Raw genomic sequence first — 18,174 nt, 5'->3', positions numbered from 1 at the left:
GAGGCAGAGACAGAAGAAAATCCTAGCGATGAAAAGGTATAAACCAACTGTAAGACTAGACTTTTTGGGGGTCTTGATTCAAACAATGTAAATAAAACAGAAACATTTGTTCCATTTGAGACTACTAGAAATGTGAACACTAGATAACTACAAAAAAATTATATTTCAAATGGGAGAACTCTACTATGATTTTTTTATAAAACCATTTATCTTTTACAGATATACTAAAATGTTTACAGATAAACTGATATATTGTCAGGGATTCACTTCAATACAGTACTGAAGGTGGAAGTTGGGGGTGAGGGAAGAAAGCAAAGCTTAGATGCAGCAAGACTGGCCATGTAACTGCTGAAAGCCCAGTGCTGGGTGCTTGGGGGTCCCATCTACTTCTGTTTATGTTTAGCGATTTTCATTTAAATGAAATGAAGCTAATCCCAAAGCAGGCTGAAGCTGTGGTGCTGACTCAAGCTTTCACCTGAGACTACAAGAACTTCCAGATGGGTCCCGTTCCCTCCATCTCCTCTCCCAAGAAAACCCACTGAGCACAGACCATTTAATCCTTTCCAGTTCCTTATCCTCCTCCCATTTTATCTTTAACATGTTTGCTGTACTATTTAATCCCAACACTTAGCTGTCTTTAAAAAAAAATCCCTCCATAATCTTCACTAAATTAACCTTGCCAGCTTCATTTCCCCCTAGACCCCCAAGGTAAAGCCTGCCCTCACTGCTGATTCAGTGATCCTTTCTCAATCTCATCTCGACCAACTGCCATCCTTGCCTATTCTGACACTCCTCCCCTTGCTTCTCTGCCTCAGTGGCAATATCAGCATTACCTGGGAACTTGTTAGAAATGAAATGATTGGGCCATACTCCAGCTACAGAATCAGAAACTGTACAAATTTAACAAGCCTTCCAGGTGACTATAATGAACACAAAGCTTGAAACACTAGGTTAACAAATGGAAAGGCCCATTCCGGTGGCCTTAAGGCTTGACTATCAGCCTATCTCTGGGGCAAAATGCATCCCTACTGTAAACACTAACAAAGAAGACCATCAACCTTTACATTAAAATAGAGTTGGGATCAAACCCAAGCCCCACCACATTCAGGCACAAATTGCTGTATGACCTCTCAGGGTCATTAATAACAAACGAGTAAGTATCAAGGGGCTGCACATTTCTAAACACCAGGCCAGGCAGCGCACGCGCTCCGGGCCTACCTATGGCCAGGCTCCTGGAGGTACCTTCCACCACCTTTCTAAAGTGAAGTATTAGTGTTGTTCACACTATATAATTCCGTTCTTTTCCTTTACTCTGGTACTTGAAAAAAAATTAATATTTTAAACATGAAATGAGTAGCATTATCAAATTATAATTCAATTCCCAATTATAATATAAAACAGAAAAACAGTAACTATTGAAAGTTTTCCACCAAAGAGCCAAAAATGCTTTATTACTGAAAGAGATCTGCATCAAGTTTGAGGATATTTCTCTTTCTTTTCTCCACTTCAATAAAATAACAGCAAAGGCCCAGGCAGCCATAACTGCTACTGACTAGGATCACCCTGACTTCTACAGCAATTAGAAACAACAGAACATTCGTGTCAAATGATGCTCTAACATTCTCAAAATGGTTTTCTTCATTCTTCAGTAGTTTCTTCTATTTACTTATTTAAGAAGCTTTCAGGAATAACAAAAACAAAACACACACCCCCAAACTCATAAAACTGACCATTCTATATGAACTGAAATTGTTAAGGCAGCAAATTATCTCTATATTCAAAATTAGTGCTGAGCTTTTACTATCCTGCTCTGTCTCCCAAGGGAGAAAAAACACAGCGGAGTGAGGAAAGCCGCCACTTTCTCCTTTCGCCCTCCTAACCTCTGCCAGCCTGGCCAGGAGCCATCCCGCTGCTGATGCAGCAGCCAGGCCCTGGCACCACCTCCCAGCAGCCAGGAGGGCTCCAACCAAGTCCCAGAAGCAGTCACATGGTTCCTCAAGTCTACGGTGGCTTGCTCAGACCTGAAAGTAAATGTTCTCTCCTTAGCTGCTCACAAACTCTTCAAACTTAAAAGGAACACCCGCCCCCCGCCCCCTGCAATGGTTCCAAGCTAAGACCACTGCAATAGAGATAGCAAGAAGAAAGGAGGAGATTCAAAATTCACACGTGACCTAAGGCTTCCCTAGTAATCAATTACCTTTAAAACAAGAACAATTTTAATCAACCTATATTCCAAAGCTTTTATTATCAAGTTAATTCATAGACTCCAAAGTTAGTAGCTAAATACTAAGCAATTAATGACAACAATAAATGCCCCTGTCTTTGCTCCCATTACAAATCTTATAAAGCAAAGGATATAAACATTTCCATGATTTAACACAGGCCTTTTATGGTTAATTTTCCACAAAAGCTACAGAAGCAGCAGCAGCTTATAAGTTAACATTTTGTCATATAAATAATAGGAAATATAGATTAGAGAAATTAAATAACAACAGCAATAAAGAAGTGTTTATACTACAATGGGTCACTGCCAATGTGCTTAATGTAATCTCTGAACTCCTTTAGTGACCTATTTGAGTGACAGGTTATTAAGCTTAAAGTATTTTACCCTCATGCTCCAAAGCTATCTCCTTTTCAAATGATGCCCATTTGCCAAATGCTTTCCATTTACTGCATCTTCTTTTGAAATAGCAGATCACAAAGATGTCTAAATAAAGTAGTACCTTTATATATAAAAGGCTAAGTGACTGGCCGACCAGCCGACAGCTATGACGCGCACTGACCACCAGGAGGCAGACGCTCAACGCAGGAGCTGCCGAGCAACATTAACTTTGCAAAGTGCCCTCTTGCACTCCGGGACCCCTCAGGGGATGTTGGACTGCCAGTTTCGGCCTGATTCCCGCAGGCCAGACCGAGGGACCCCACCTGCCGGAGGAATCCCGCTCACTCCTCAGATGCCCTTTGAGCCATGGCGTTGCCCTACGTGCGGCTGACCAGGGAGGGACCACTGCCAGGGAGGGACCGCAGGAGGTTGGCTCCAGGGCGTGTCTGGCCCATCTCGCCCAGTCCTGCCCCGCAGGCCACCTTCTAATTAATTTTCTTTCAATGTGCACGAATCCATGCACCGGGCCTCTAGTTTAGAACATATTTAAACACTCACATGTAAGTTGACTCAGACTTCCACTTGGTTCAACTATTGAGAGATTGATCCACTGTGCCACATGGCCTGCCAAGCAAGTACTATTTTCCGTTTTAAAAAGTATTAAACAATAATCTTTTATGAAAAAATCATTAAGAAAAAATAATACAAGTCACCAATTCCAAACATAACTAATATGTTCCTTCAAAATGACGCTGACTCTTTAACCAACCTCAGAGTCTAGTTCAGTATCATTCAAGGTTGGGCATTACCTCTACTTTTAAGAACAAGAAACTGGTCCGACCCCATGATTGTTTCTGCTTCTCTACCCAGCAAACTTGCCCCATTCCTCAAGCCCTCCTCTAGGGCCCGTTTACCAGCACCAGCCCATAGCTTGAGACCCCCGTCCCACTGTGCATGCCGGCCCTTCTACTGGACTGGAGCCCCTTCAGGTTGGACACACTGGGTTCCCAGCATATAGGACATTCCCAAGCACAAAAAGTTCAATAAATGGTTTACATTTTTCTTTTCTACCCATTCTATCATCTGCAATTTTTTCAGTAAACCAAAGGTTAAAAGAATAAAAAGATAAAGTTATATCTTGAGAAGTATGCACTCATAATACCCAATATTTCTCCCAAAATCTGCGATCATCCTATCAGCTGGAAGAAAAACTATACCCAAAAAGCCAAAGCCTAAAATACTCTTGCCACTTTACACTAGGGGTTTTAAAAAAAATCCATCCTGACATATCTTTTCTCTTAAGATGAATTGAGACTCACTGGAATAAAGTTACCGCCTACAAATCTTCTCTAAGGACAAGAAGATTTTTCTGGCTGTGAAAAGCGTAGTTTTAAGCCATGAGAACAGAGAGGGCTCTGCAAGGCTGTCAGCTCACAGTCCTGAAGTGAGCTGGACAGCAGAGGACCAGTCAGGGGAAAGGGAATTAACACAGACCATCCGTCTGGGTCCCACCCCAGGGAACTCCTTCCAGGTTACTTGATTCTTGGAACAACTCTATAAACATGTTCTTTTAAAAGTTGTGTATTTTCATTTTCTATACTTACTGCTGGGTGGTAATAAATCCCACAGATTCTAATCCTGCTCATAATTTTGAGCTGTTCACGCAACACTGTATCTATATCACTCTCATTTGTATCAGTGGAGAGGTCAGGGTTATCACCCACATAGATGGCTATTGCACCTCTGACTATTGCACACGTCTTCAAGTGTAGACATGTCTGAGCATGACTTAGGAAAAACAACATTTTATGAAAAACTACTTTTTATTCTTCCCATTACATTTAGGGCATTATACTGATAATGTTTAAAACTTTGTATCTAGGTCATTCATATTATATATAAATTTTATTTCAAAAAAGTTAGGAAGCATATAAAATATATATGTTAGTAGGTTTCAAGGAGGCAGTTGGTTGTTCCAAGGATGAGGAAACTCAGTGGGTGTAGCGTGGGGATGACAGATCATCCTACAATGTATGAGACTCTGACCCAACAGACAGTCTCCCACACTACTTTCAAAAATCCCAACATTCATTTAGATTTAAAAACAAAACAATACAAAATGTTAATTACTTGTCTGAGCCTAGAACCCAATTCCACAGGACTCTTAAAATAATTTTACTATACATTGAATTTTCTAGGAATAAACTATCACGTATATTGAGGGAAGATTAGACTTTGTTTTGACCAAGAGTTGCTTACCACTAAAAACCTGCTTATGACATGAGTTGCTAATGCTCCTGGATCGGTCACATTGTATAGCGGTCAAGTTCACAGTGATCCCACAAATACACACAAGCACCTTTTTCACAACTCTCTTAATATTTGAGAGCATTTACCTAATTATATATTCAATATTTTACCATCTACTACTTTCTTTCTCTTTTCCATATACAGTTAATGCATTTTTCTGACTTGTTTGAAATTTTGTTTAGGTAATCTATACTATCTATGAATTTTATATCCATAAGATCTGTGAATTTTATTTAGAAAGAATAAAGGAGACAATAGAAAAGTTTCATTATATAATGGGAATGTACTGCCTGTACATTATATATTATCTATTATATTACATGTGTATAGTTTTAAATTGTGTAAGGGATGTCAAATTAACAACTGGGTGGTAAGAGAGTCCCAGTTCCAACAGTATGGCAGATTAGACATTCTAAATGTCTACTCATTGAAAGACCTAAAATATTGGATATAATGCCTTTTCAGATGCATTCGGAACTTAACATAAATGTGAGTAAAACCAGATACATACAGAAAGTAAACCAAGAACACAGAAAGTAAGAGCAATAGAAGCTGACCTTTGCTCATATTTTAACTTTCCATTTGATAACTACATAGGAAACAGGGAAAGGAGAAGTAGTATAGGGCCTGCCAAAGGGGAGTAAAATATGAGAAAATACCTGTCAATTAAGAGCATGAAACCCCACTAAACAGAAGAGAGAAATACCTGACTTGAACTTAATACTCAAAAGTAGGAGGAACTAGAAAATGGCCCCTTTGAGAATTAGCAACCACAGTCTAACCATCACCAGGGTTTCTGGTCAAAATCAACACTTAATGGTGTGGTCTGCAAAGCCTCACGAAAAAAATTCCATTTAAAGTGGTCCCAGAAGCCATCAGCACCCGGATCTATGATCAACCCTCACATCACTATTGTGGGACAACGGAACATTGCGCTTATCCTGATGTAATGCACTCACAGCCTCACCTAGGAAGGGCTCCAACCATGTCAGCCAGTAACGAAGTGTGACAAAACCCCCAAACTCAGTGGTCTAGAATCATCTGTTTCACAGAAAAAAATATAATGAAAAATAAAGAGACCACATTATAATAACAACATTCTTAGGAAAAAGCATGGTAGAAAATGAAAAGTTTATATGAAAAAACAAACATACACAAATAGCCAAGAAAACTCTGAAAAAGAAAACTAATGAAGACATACTAACCTAACCCTACCAAAACTCTGAAAAAGAAAACTAATGAAGACATACTAACCCTACCGGCAATGAAAAAAATAATAAAAACTGTAGAATACTGGGCATTAATAGAAGGACCAATAAAATTTTTTTTAAAAAATCAAGAATATAACCCCACACACTGTACCTAAGGAAATTCAGTAACTAACAAAAGTGGCATCTCCAATCAATTGGGGAAAGAGAACTCTAACGGTTAATTTTATGTGTCGACTTGGAGTGTTTCTGGATGAAATTAGCATGTAAATCAGTGATTTTCAATAAAGTAGACTGCTCTCTATAATGTGGGTTACCTCATCCAATCAACTGAAGGTCTGACTAGAACAGAAAAACCGGCTTCTGGAAGCCACAAGGCATCACCAGCCACCTACCTTCAGACTTCATCTTGACGTGGGCCCTCCTCCTGGGTGTCCAGCCGTCAGCCTTTGGACCACAACTAAACAGCGCCTCTCTTGGGTCTCCAGCATGCTGGCCCACACAGCGGAGTCTGGACTTGCCAGTCTCCATAATTATGTGAGACAAATTCCTTATAATAAATCTATCCTAACCAATCAGATGTGTATACATATACTGCATATATATATACATATAAGCCCCTCCATATGACCATCCTCCTAAAAAAAAAATCCCATAATATGTCAAAAGACAAATGACAAGATGAGGAATAGTGGTTACTTACTTAAATTACAAAGGTCTGGTCTCCCTAATATATAAAGAGTTTTCATAAATCAATTTTTTTAAAGACCAACAACTAAATAGAAAAATTTAAGATAAAAAAATGAGTTTAAAGTCTTGAAGGAAAGGAAACACAAATACTTTTAAATATATAAGATGTTCAGCCATCAATCACAAGATAAATGCAAATTAAAACTACATGATCAGATTGGCAAAAATCCAGAAGCTTCATAAAACCATGCCTTTGGCACATATGCCAGGAAACAAGTATTCTCACACATCGATGGTAGGAGTATAGACTGGTACAACCCCTAAGAGGAACAATCTGGCAATATTTTCCAAAATTATAGCTGTAGTGTCGCTTCCAGGAACTTATCCTGCAGATATGCTTGCACATTTATGAAATGGCACATATTCAAAGTTTATCATGGCAATATTGTTTAAATTGCAAATAACTAAAAATAATCTAGATGCCCACAAAAAGAGAACTGGTAAAATAGATTAGGGTCGGTTCATGAATAAAGCTATATTAAAAAGAATAAAGGACTACCTTATGTACTTTTTTGCAGAGATCTACAGAAAATATATTTAAGTGAATGGGGAATGGGGTTACAAAAAAATAGAGAGTACAAACAGTATGTTATATATAGTATGCCATCATGTGTGTAAAAATTAAAATACGGTATTTTGCTGCTTTGTATAAGAAACTCTGGGAAGAAATACAATAAACTAATAAAGTGGTTACCTGGCAAAGGAGGGAGTGGTGGTGGATTAGGGAAAAAAAACTGTGGTGGGAGACCTTTCTTTGTACTTTTTAATTTCTAAAGCAAATGAATGTATTGATTATTCAAAACATTATATATAAAAAATTGTTAAAGACACAAAATGAGTGAGGTATCTTAATGGAACTCTAAAATTACCTTCTGTATCAATCACATTGACCAGACACATGAAGTATTATTTGCTGGTTGATTCCCTAATATAAAATCTATGTATGCTATGATTGGAAACAAAACTGAAGTCTGCAGAAAGGAATATTATGTCTGTTGTGAAAAACTGGCTTATTACATTAAACATAGTTAAACCACTTTGGTTTTTAAATGTATGTGAATTCAGTATTACAAATTCTTATTAAAATTCAGCTTGATTTTGAAAATATTTTATTGGCTATTTTTGTTTTTGGATATATTTGGGGGAATTCTTCTGTTTTGGGAGGTGCTAACTATATCTAAAACACAAGATTTCACTTCCCAGAGAAACTTTCTAAGTCAGTCTGAACATAGAAAGAACATCGAACTCTCTAAAACATAAACTGTCCCTGTCAAACCAGACCCTCCAGTTAGGCCACTGAAACATGTCCACCTTCCACTGCTTTGTCCTGTCATGAATTTAATGAAACTTGAAAAATACTAGACACTCGGCAGTTAGGGAGCATGAAAATAAAACATTTCCAACATACTCTGAGGAATGTTTGGTTTTTCTCAGTATAAACACAATATTTATGTTAAAAAGTCATGGTTATGTAGTATTTCCTATACAATGATATGTATCAATCAAAGCATAAAACAAGCCTAAACTAAGCCCATTAGAATACTATTCATTAAAATACAATTTTACCTGTAGTATGCTTTAAATATTTAAATGTGAAGGATATTAAATAACTAATTGCCATGTGGCAGAAGTCATCAGTGGCTGCTTCATAAAGGAAGTCAATTTTGAGCTTGGTCTTAAGGAAATGACAGGCACTCAGAATCCTTAATCAAATTGGTTTTACAATCAGAGATTCATTTCAGCACACTGAAGGAAAATGAGTAATGTAATCTCTCTCTTGAGTCCTTCCTAAATTTTGATGACATGACAAAACATTCTACATCTACAGAGAAGTTCAATCAGTTCTGAAAACCCCCGAAAAACCTATAACTTTACATCTCACAAACCCAGACACCAGGCTCTTACTGAAAAAGATATGAGAAAGGTTTTTAATTTCCCACAGTTTAATAAAAGACCAGAACAAATAACTTGGAAATAATGTACATTCCTCCCTCGATAAATCCCTTTACATGGTAACGAAATTTTGAAAACATGTATGCAAAAGACAGGATTTAACATGTTTAATGTATTTTGTCTAAAGTCAGAAACTCCTTTTAGAACTCTTAAATAAAAGTGATGTGGGAAGACTCCAATGAACCCAAGATAATACTTAAGAATTCAACTGAACTGATTAAAACTAAGCTTCATATATTTATATATTTTGCTTAGCCTCAACCAATCTCAAGATGTGTAAAAAGCACTTTAAAAACTGAAAAGTCAATGTCCTGTCTTCCCATCTCTTCACCAGCCCTACCCCACAAAAGAGAAAGAAGAGAAAAAATATATAAAATGGAAAGTTACATCATGATGCTTATGATGAAGTGCATGAAAGTTTTATTTGGATTCAGAGTCCCTAGCTCATGATGCTTTAGTATCCCCTAATGACAGTCTCTAAAACAAGATGAAACTGAACAATTTTACCAAATGCATATATTTACCAAATGCATATATTACTGTTTTCCTAAAATTATATAAGCTGAATGTATAGCCCATAACCTACAAGAGTATTTAATGAGGCTAATTTAAACTAGACGCTGCTTCATATACTTAGAGTACATGATTCCTTTTAGTTTTATAATATATTGTAATTGAAGTGGCTGTTTATAAGCTGGTTACAGAAGAATAACACTGCCAAAGGAATCGATGTTTTAATATAGTGGTGCTTGCCATTAAAACAAAAACAAAACAAAAAAAAGTTCACGGTAAAAATACCATGAATGTACCAACTCGCAAGATTAAATGATTGATAAAAGCACTTTCCTGAATAAGCCTCAAAGTGACAAACCACTTTCTTGAAAGATTCAAAACACAAATGACAAAGAACATGAAAAGTCTCACATTTTCTGCTGTCATTATCCAGTAATGTAAGACGCTATTAAACATTCTTCCTACCTTTCAATTTCAAACACCCATCCATAAACAAACAGTTTAGATTAGGTTATAGTTTTGCATTTTCTAACACTACATTTTTCCCACTAAGAAGGGAATTTGTTAAGTGGGACAGGAGCCCGGTCTGTCTTTGGGACCAGACCTCGCGGCCAGTGCGAGGCCTGGAGAAGGGCAGCTGGTGGGGCTCACCTGCTGCGGCTGGTACCGCTGCTGAGACTGGGATGGCAGGTACTGCGCCTGCGGAGGCAGGTGCGGAGGCTGCGGCTGCTGGTTGTAATATGGCTGCTGGCCCTGCTGGCAGTAACCACTCACACCTTGCTGTCCATACTGAGGCGGCATCTGTCAAAAAGGCAGGCAAAGGAAGCGAGGAAGTCAAAAGGTGCAATTCAGTGAGATCAAATATGGTTTCAATTCAGCAACATGAAGTGGGTTCTTTGCTAAGCAATTGAATTCAATATTTTTAATATTCTTTCCCTTACATAAATCGACCCCTTGCCTTCTATTCGCATACTATCAATGAAAGCAAAAGATAATTTGACATTGCTTTAAAAAATAATATTTTTATCAGATAGTAAATATTAGTAACTTCATAAAATGTGTGTGTGGAGGGGAGGACGGGCTCCTAATACTGACATTTAAAAATAGCTAAGAAAGAAGCATTATGTTAATCCATTCTCATGCGACACACAAGATGAAAATGAATGCCAACAGTCCAAGTTCACTAACTCCCATTTTGCAGAATCTTGTGGTTTGGGTGCATGTATAGGGCGCATGCTTCTTTCAAATAAGGCCAAAACTTCCCAATTACGTTTTTAGCACATACGGTACAGTTACATTAGCAATTCCACTGAATATTTTGCTAAACACACACACACCACACACACACACACACACACACACACACAAACCTACACTGCTTTACAACAAATGAAACCCTTTTAGAATAATATTATGAATGTCAAATAACATAACCATCAATATGAGTTACTGAAGGAAAGTATTCAATCTAATACAAAGATAGTATTTCCCTAGTTGATGAAACAGGTAATGATGTAAAGCAGTGCACTGCACTGAAAAAAATAAGAGGTATAAACAAAAATATGGCCTTAAATAAGTCTTCTCTATCTCTAATTTACATAAGCCTAAAAATCCTGGAAACCATTAATTAAAAAAAAAGTCGTTTCTTTCTCATGTAATAAGTATACCGTTGATATTTTTTTGTGTGTGTGTTGTTTTTTTTAATGAGAAATCTATTGACTTTCTTTCTAACTAGGAGAGAGAGCAGGACAGGAAAAGAAAAACAAGATATTAGGATGGCCAAAAGCAGTACCCTGGAGACAAGAACAGTGAAGTCATTCTGTTAATACCACAATATGGTCCATCTGAGAACTCCAAGAACTTGAGCCCCAGAAGCCCACACACTTAAGAATTCAGTGATCAGTTCCAGATACACACTTAAGAAACAAATGTACTATAGAATATTGAATGATGAAAACAGGGAATGGTAAAACGAGAAAAATATTAAAATACTTTGCCTCAAAGACCAATTAGCGCTGTAATTCCTAACACATACAATGAAGTAAAAGGGAAAAATGTAAAAAGTTACAGTGCACACTTCTTTTGAACCAATCAAGATATTTCCAAGACCTATCAGCAATGATGACAAACCATCTGGCCACCACGGTCACAAGTGCCCCCGTCACACAGAGCCCAAGTCAGTAGAGCAGGCAAGTTTGTACTGAAAAATCGTTTAACAGCACAGTTGAATTCTTTACTTTTATTTATTTTACAGTTTGATATCTTATAATGAATGTATGTCCCTGCCATAAGCCAAGCCAAAGAATTTCCATAAAATACAACTCCACATGCTGGAATACCATATACTACCCACAACACATATCCTTGCGTTCAACACCCATATGTTTGATTTGATATCTAATACTGTATTTCACACAAGTGTCTTTGCAGTTTGATTTGAAGCAGTTAGGGTAACACTTTTGCCGGTGTTAAAATGACTGCAAAGCTCAGTCAACACAGCCAGCAAACTCCCCTCTGAATTGCACTTTAATATGTTGCTTTCTGGTTTACAGGAACCTCACACACAATATGGAAGTGTTGTTTGGGGTGGGGGTTCTATTTTCTAAACGAAACAACAACAGGACGTTATAGGAAGGAGTCTACTAGCACCAAAGCAGTCACAACGTACAGAATCTCCACCTACTTCAGCTCTGAAGAGCTTTGGGGCAGACTGGGGTGCAGGGGAGGCAGATGAGAGGCAGGTAGGGTAGGGGAGAGTATAAGCAAATCTTCAATGGAGCCACAGCAACAATCTGCAGAATAGGCCGACTTCAGAGGGAAGCCAGCAAGCACATCTGCTGGGGAGATTTCACTACTGACTTTCACAATTAAACCTATTTGCTCTCCTGTTAGATACACAGGCTAATCCATTTGGCACTAACCTGCCTGGCCACTCACCCACTGTGAGCCTGGAATGAGGTGACCTGTAACACAGCGCAAGGGGGCCTGCAGCTAGACCTTGGGCTGGTGCCCATCAGCAGCCCAGTGCCCTTACGTGAGAGCCACTGAACAAAACAGAGATTACGAACTCTAGTTCAGTTAAAGACTCTCTGGGTTAGAAATGTATAAAATCTAAATCCAAGTCCTACTGTGCCTCGGGTGTGGGAATATGGTCAATTATAATGATATTTGCTCTACATTTCCACCTACAAAATGGGGCTGCCTTCTCTATTAATTCATATTGCTATTATAACCAGCAATATAATAATCCGACTTGGAATTCTACACAGATGCTACAATTATTTATTAAATTATAGTTGTAGTGTTAGCTCTAGAGCAGTGGTCGGCAAACTCATTAGTCAACGGAGCTAAATATCAACAGTACAACGATTGAAATTTCTTTTGAGAGCCAAATTTTTTAAACTTAAACTATATAGGTAGGTACATTGTTATTAACTTAATTAGGGTACTCCTAAGGCTTAGGAAGAGCCACAGTCAGGGGGCCAAAGAGCCACATGTGGCTCGAGAGCCGCAGTTTGCCGACCACAGCTCTAGAGTATTAATTATTTCCTAAGTCTTACCTTTAAAGAGCAAGTTCTAAATATAATACTTCAGTTGTCTAATTCTTTAATGATCAACACCGTTTTTATTTTTTTAAATATGTCTTTATTGATTTTTAGAGAGAGAAGAAGGGGGGACAGAGAGAGAAAGAGAGACAGACAGACAGACAGACAGACAGACAACTTGGGCACGTGCCCTGACCAGGAATCGAACAGGCAATCTTTTGGTGCACAGGATGATCAACTGAGCCACATTGGCCAGGGCAATATTTTTGTTTTAATCACTTTAGATACAGGGCTTTCAAAGATCTATTGTATGCTTCTCTGACATCTTCAACCAAATAATCATTATGAAACGTGAATCGACAGGCTGAGCCTACTGCTGCTGGCTGTCTGCACAGCCCCAGAGCACAACTCTGGTCTCACTGTGCTGTCTCCTCACTTGCCGTCAAAGCACTCAGCCACGGCTTGTGACCCTGAACTCGATCCCAATGGAATCTGCTGAGGATGGAGAAACCCACTACATGGTAAACACTATGCAGGATCAGTCCATGAGGAAAGCACATGGGCTTTTATTGTTTGGTGAAGTCGATTTTGGCTACTGAGAGTCTTTTTGTTTACCTCTTAGCTCTCAGCACCATATTCAGGGCAAACAAGATTACCAGACAGTTGAGTGCAAGTTGCTGAGAGCTGAGGATACACAGCCTTTCTAGCTCAGAAGTCCCCCCTTCTCCGACCAGCCTAACCAGCTGAGCACAGCCCCAACCCCATCATTTTCATGCCGTTCTGATTTTCTTTTAAAAACACAGGGGAGATAACTGGAATTAGTTAGTTAGTTAAACTCCTTAATTTTGCGTCCATGTATTTACGCTGTCCTCATCACTAGAATATAAGCTCCCACACTCCTGGCATGCTCCCTGGAAGAGGGCCTGCCATCAGTAAATGTTTGCTGAATGAATGAATGAATGAATGTCTTCCAAAAAGTTACTAAATCAAGTTATTATAAAAATGTTAAAGTGATGAAGAAACTCATTATAAAAGTGAAATCACTTGTACCATCCAAATCTTTGATACATGCATAACCAGCTTCATCCAACAGCCGAAAACAATGAGCTTCACGCTAAAGCAGCACAGGCCCTCGGCTATTAACCGCCAACCCTCCAAGTCATTCCTGCAAATGCCCGGACCTTCAGCAGTTTCAATAAAAAGAGAAGCTCTAAACTAAACTAAATGGGAATCTTCAGAAAATTCACGAGATGACAGCATTTCCGTTTGTTATTTAAAAATAAGAAAAATAAGAACTTATTTCACTCATTTCTAAATAAGCAGGATCTTAAAGTGGAACACGAGCACACACAGTAGCAAAAAAATTGTTCTAATTTTTAAAGAAATCTGAATGCTTTCAAACATTGTTGGAGAGGGAAAGTATAGCTAAAAATGATTCATTTACTTTAATACTTATTTTAGGAAACTACTTTAACAAAGGATTTGAGTATTAACTTTCACATCTCTGTATTATGTTAAATGTGCAAAATTCCAGGCTCCATTTTTCATTTCACCTTACCCTGAACTTCATGCTCATACTTGAAAATTGAAGAAATGTCCAAGGTTTATTTTCCCTTATTTATTTCTAAAAAGTTTTACACGGCAGTTTCCCCACTGAGTGTAAGGGTGCACTGCCTTATGGCCCAGCAACTTGCATGTAAATAAGTACATGCCAATACAACACTCCAGTGTCCCGGAAAGGATACTCGATGTAACGCTGCTTCCGAGAGCCAGAAAGGGGACACAATCAAATTCTAACACAGTAGGTAAAGGGAAAAATAGCGTTTCCTGTAGTCATACAATGGAATTCTATACAGTATTTTAAAAAGCGAAGTAGGAAGACCCACATATCGAATCAGTTCAAATCAAAAAATTATAATGCTGAATTTGAAAAGAAAGCAACGAAAGGTTAATGCAATGTGATACCATTTGTATAAATTTTTAATACACAATAGTAGTATACATTGTTCAGGAATACATATATAGTAATGTACAGCCACATGCATTGAAAAGGAAATATGTGACACTCTCTAGGGAGGGGAGGGGGGGAAAGATGGGGTGGACCTTCAGCCTTGCGTTTTCTTCCCTTTGAAAAAAGAGAGATGAAGCAAATATATCAAAGTGTTAACAATTATAATCTTGGCGTAGCTACACAAGTATCTACTCTAGTTGTCTCCGTACTTTCATAATTTAAAATAAAGAGTTCACCTCCACCATATCCCACATTCCAGTATCACCAGCCAAAAGGCAGGGCACAGGCGGCTCCAGCACACACAGGCGGGAGGAGCCCAGGCTCCAGAGAACTGCCTGGTTGGTGGTCAGTTACAGAGCTGGGCGAAGACTGTGCTCCAGGGCTCAGCCCTGACTGCTGCACTGGTGCCTACTCTGCTCCAGGCCTTTCCCTGGGGCGGATCAGCCAGACTTCATATGGCCCCTAATCCTGCAAACTAGCAGGTCTCTGACAGGAAGGACTCATGCCATTGGTTCAGCCTCACACAGGCTTAGCATCTCAATTCCTGGCTGCATTTCTCTATGGCTCCTACAAGGAATGCTAACCAATTTCAGTCAGAAACGAGTTCCAGACTCAAAAATGTTTCAGAAATACATGTGCTACAAAAATAAAACATAAGATATTAATTAGCACATTAAAGTATCTGTGAAATCCTTAAAAAGTTAAGGCCCTGGCCGATTTGGTTGAGTGGTTAGAGCATGGGCCCGCTGGCTGAAGGTCTGTGTAATGTGTGGTATGTGAGTAAAGAATTAATAGCCTAGAAGAAGAATAACATCACAGTGATATCTATCACTTCTTAAACCAACTCAGTGTTTTTCATTAATCTAGAACAAAATGCAATTTATTCTGGGTTACTTATTGCTGTCTTTTTAAGAGTTATCAAAAAGTTTATTATACCAATTTATCTTTAGCAGCAGAAATCTCCTTCATTTTTGTTTTTCGTCTGAGCCCCTCCAGGTAAATTCTACAAAATGAAAAGGCAAAAAAGCACAGGAAATATCCTACGATCACAACAGCTACATTTTAGTCATTACTGTGGCAAAATCTGCTGGCCTCCAACTGCACAGAAAGATCAAACGCTATTTTTCATGCATAAGAGACAGACTGAAAATTCCCCACAGCCAGGAATTCAGATGTTAAGCCAATGTGTGGCTGAACCAATTGCATGAGGAAATTTTATTATGTCAACATGTCCAGTCAAAAATAATGTGCTAGAAGGTAATAAATAAAGTTTACAAGGTCAAGATCCTACAACTGCTCCACAATCTACAGTCCCTCAAGCTAAGCTCCCAACTGAGATTTCTAAACAATTTAGTTGCTTTTTCCCCCTCCAATTTTCTTATTTCAAAAAGGAAAATCTTATCCTTAGGCTTGACTAAGGGAGAAAAACAGTACACAATTTCCTGAAATTACTTCTTCACACTTGAAAAATGAGAATCAACAAATGTATATTGAACACTTATAAGCATTGTACACTATTAAGGGAGAAAAACAGTACACAATTTCCTGAAATTACTCCTTCACGCTTGAAAAATGAGAAACAATCAACAAATGTATATTGAACACTTATAAGCACTGTACACTACAGCTAAATTCCTTCCAATTAAGTTCAGCTTCCCTTGAATAACAACAACAACAAAAAGACAACCAGGGGGGGAAGAAGGAGCTCACAAAGCATTCAAGGGTCAGTGTCTTCAACCCCAGAACAGACTTGATGACCGATACACAGCTCGTGCTGCTCTGGGGCCACTTCATTTGTGCCCAGGCCCTTGTTCCTAACAGATGACTTCCAGGCCATAGACACTGCTGCTGTTTTATAGACTGAAAAATAACCAACATACCTGGGCTACTTTAACCTTCTCCTTTAGCTTAAAATAATTTTTAATTTGTATCAGAAAAAAAAATTTACTTTCTGATTTGGGAAACGAAGTTAAAAAGTTCTCATTTGTCGCCCAGCCGGTGTTGCTCAGTGGTCGAGCGTCCACCTATGAACCAGGAGGTCACAATTCAATTCCCGGTCAAGGGCACATGACTGTGTTGCCAAGTCGATCCTCGGTAAGGGGTGTGTAGGAGGCACCCAATTGATGATTCTCTCTCATCATTAATGTTTCTCTCTCTCCCTCCTTCTCCTTTCCTCTCTGAAATAAAAAAATATTTTTTAAATGCTCTAATCTGTCATCAGTAATAAGTCCTTTTACATGACAAATTGGTTTTCTAAAACCTCCTTTAACAGGTACACACAATATTAGAGTGTATAAAGTAAATAACAGTGACAATAATATACATATAATTTCTCTCAGATGTCTTTACAATAATTAATTGCTGACGAAATAGCCTAGAAAGAGAATAACATCACAATGACATCTACTCACTGCTTATTCTAAGTCCAACTGCTCTATATTTAGCAAATGGCGGCATAAGTGACTCCTAGGCCAGACCCATGTTCTGAGGAGTGAGTATTCTACATGGCTGTGGAGACCAAGTGGCAGAGCTTCCCAAGACCTCAATTTCCAAAATTCTGAGCTGCGTCCTAAACAGCCTTTCTTTCCACTTCATAACCACCATCATCCTAGCACCCATGAATTTATGTATACCCTCCTTAAATTAATTTATATTTCTAATTCACGCTGCCTCTGGAGGGTAACAGGTTCTGGAATGTTATTATCCACTTTGTAAAGTGGTACATCCTTTAGCTTTCGTAAAATTAACTTTGAGCTTCAAGGAGCACCCCTAATGCTAATACACAGATTTGATTAGCAAATGTATGGCCAAGCACTGCAAACCAAAGCTTTTATTCCACCAGATCAAAGATTCCTTGTCAACTGCTATCTACCTCACTCTGTGCCTTCATTGTTTTCATTGGCTTATCTAAACTGCTTTCGTTCTCTCGTCTTTATTGTGGAACAGAAACTAAAATAGCATGAATGATTCCACAGGCCCAGCAAGCACGGCCACACACAAAGAGAGGGTCCTTTTACAAGAAACCTCTCCTTCCCATTTTGTCCTGCCTCTGCCTCGGACCACAGCTGCTCACCTTTCCCTCCAGAGCAGCCACTCAGAGGGGACGCAGCTTCACTGGCAGGAAACGCTGCCTCTCACTTGCAGCCACTGTTGAACGCAAGTCTCACTGCACACAAAATTAACACACAAGTGTGTAATTGTAGTTTTATGCTCAAGTGCCCTCATTATGCACTTTAAAACACTTTCTTACCAAGGATCCATCAAGGACATTCGATATCACAG

At 38.6% G+C, this 18,174-nt stretch overlaps 1 protein-coding gene across 5 annotated transcripts in view; it reads right to left on the bottom strand.

The window, feature by feature from the left end:
- ARID1B (AT rich interactive domain 1B (SWI1-like)) overlaps positions 1–18,174 on the bottom strand; it is a 407,074-nt gene that overhangs the window by 233,377 nt on the left and 155,523 nt on the right. For all 5 annotated transcript variants that reach the window (XM_014545060.1, XM_014545058.1, XM_014545059.1 and 2 more), the window contains one exon: positions 9,988–10,137. In XM_014545060.1, the coding sequence (XP_014400546.1) occupies positions 9,988–10,137 (150 nt within the window). The remainder of the gene's footprint in view (positions 1–9,987; positions 10,138–18,174) is intronic.

The sequence above is a fragment of the Myotis brandtii genome, unplaced genomic scaffold (genome assembly GCF_000412655.1).
Source record: "Myotis brandtii unplaced genomic scaffold, ASM41265v1 scaffold395, whole genome shotgun sequence".
Taxonomy (NCBI): Eukaryota; Metazoa; Chordata; class Mammalia; order Chiroptera; family Vespertilionidae; genus Myotis; species Myotis brandtii.
This window is presented reverse-complemented; position numbering and strand designations above follow the sequence as displayed.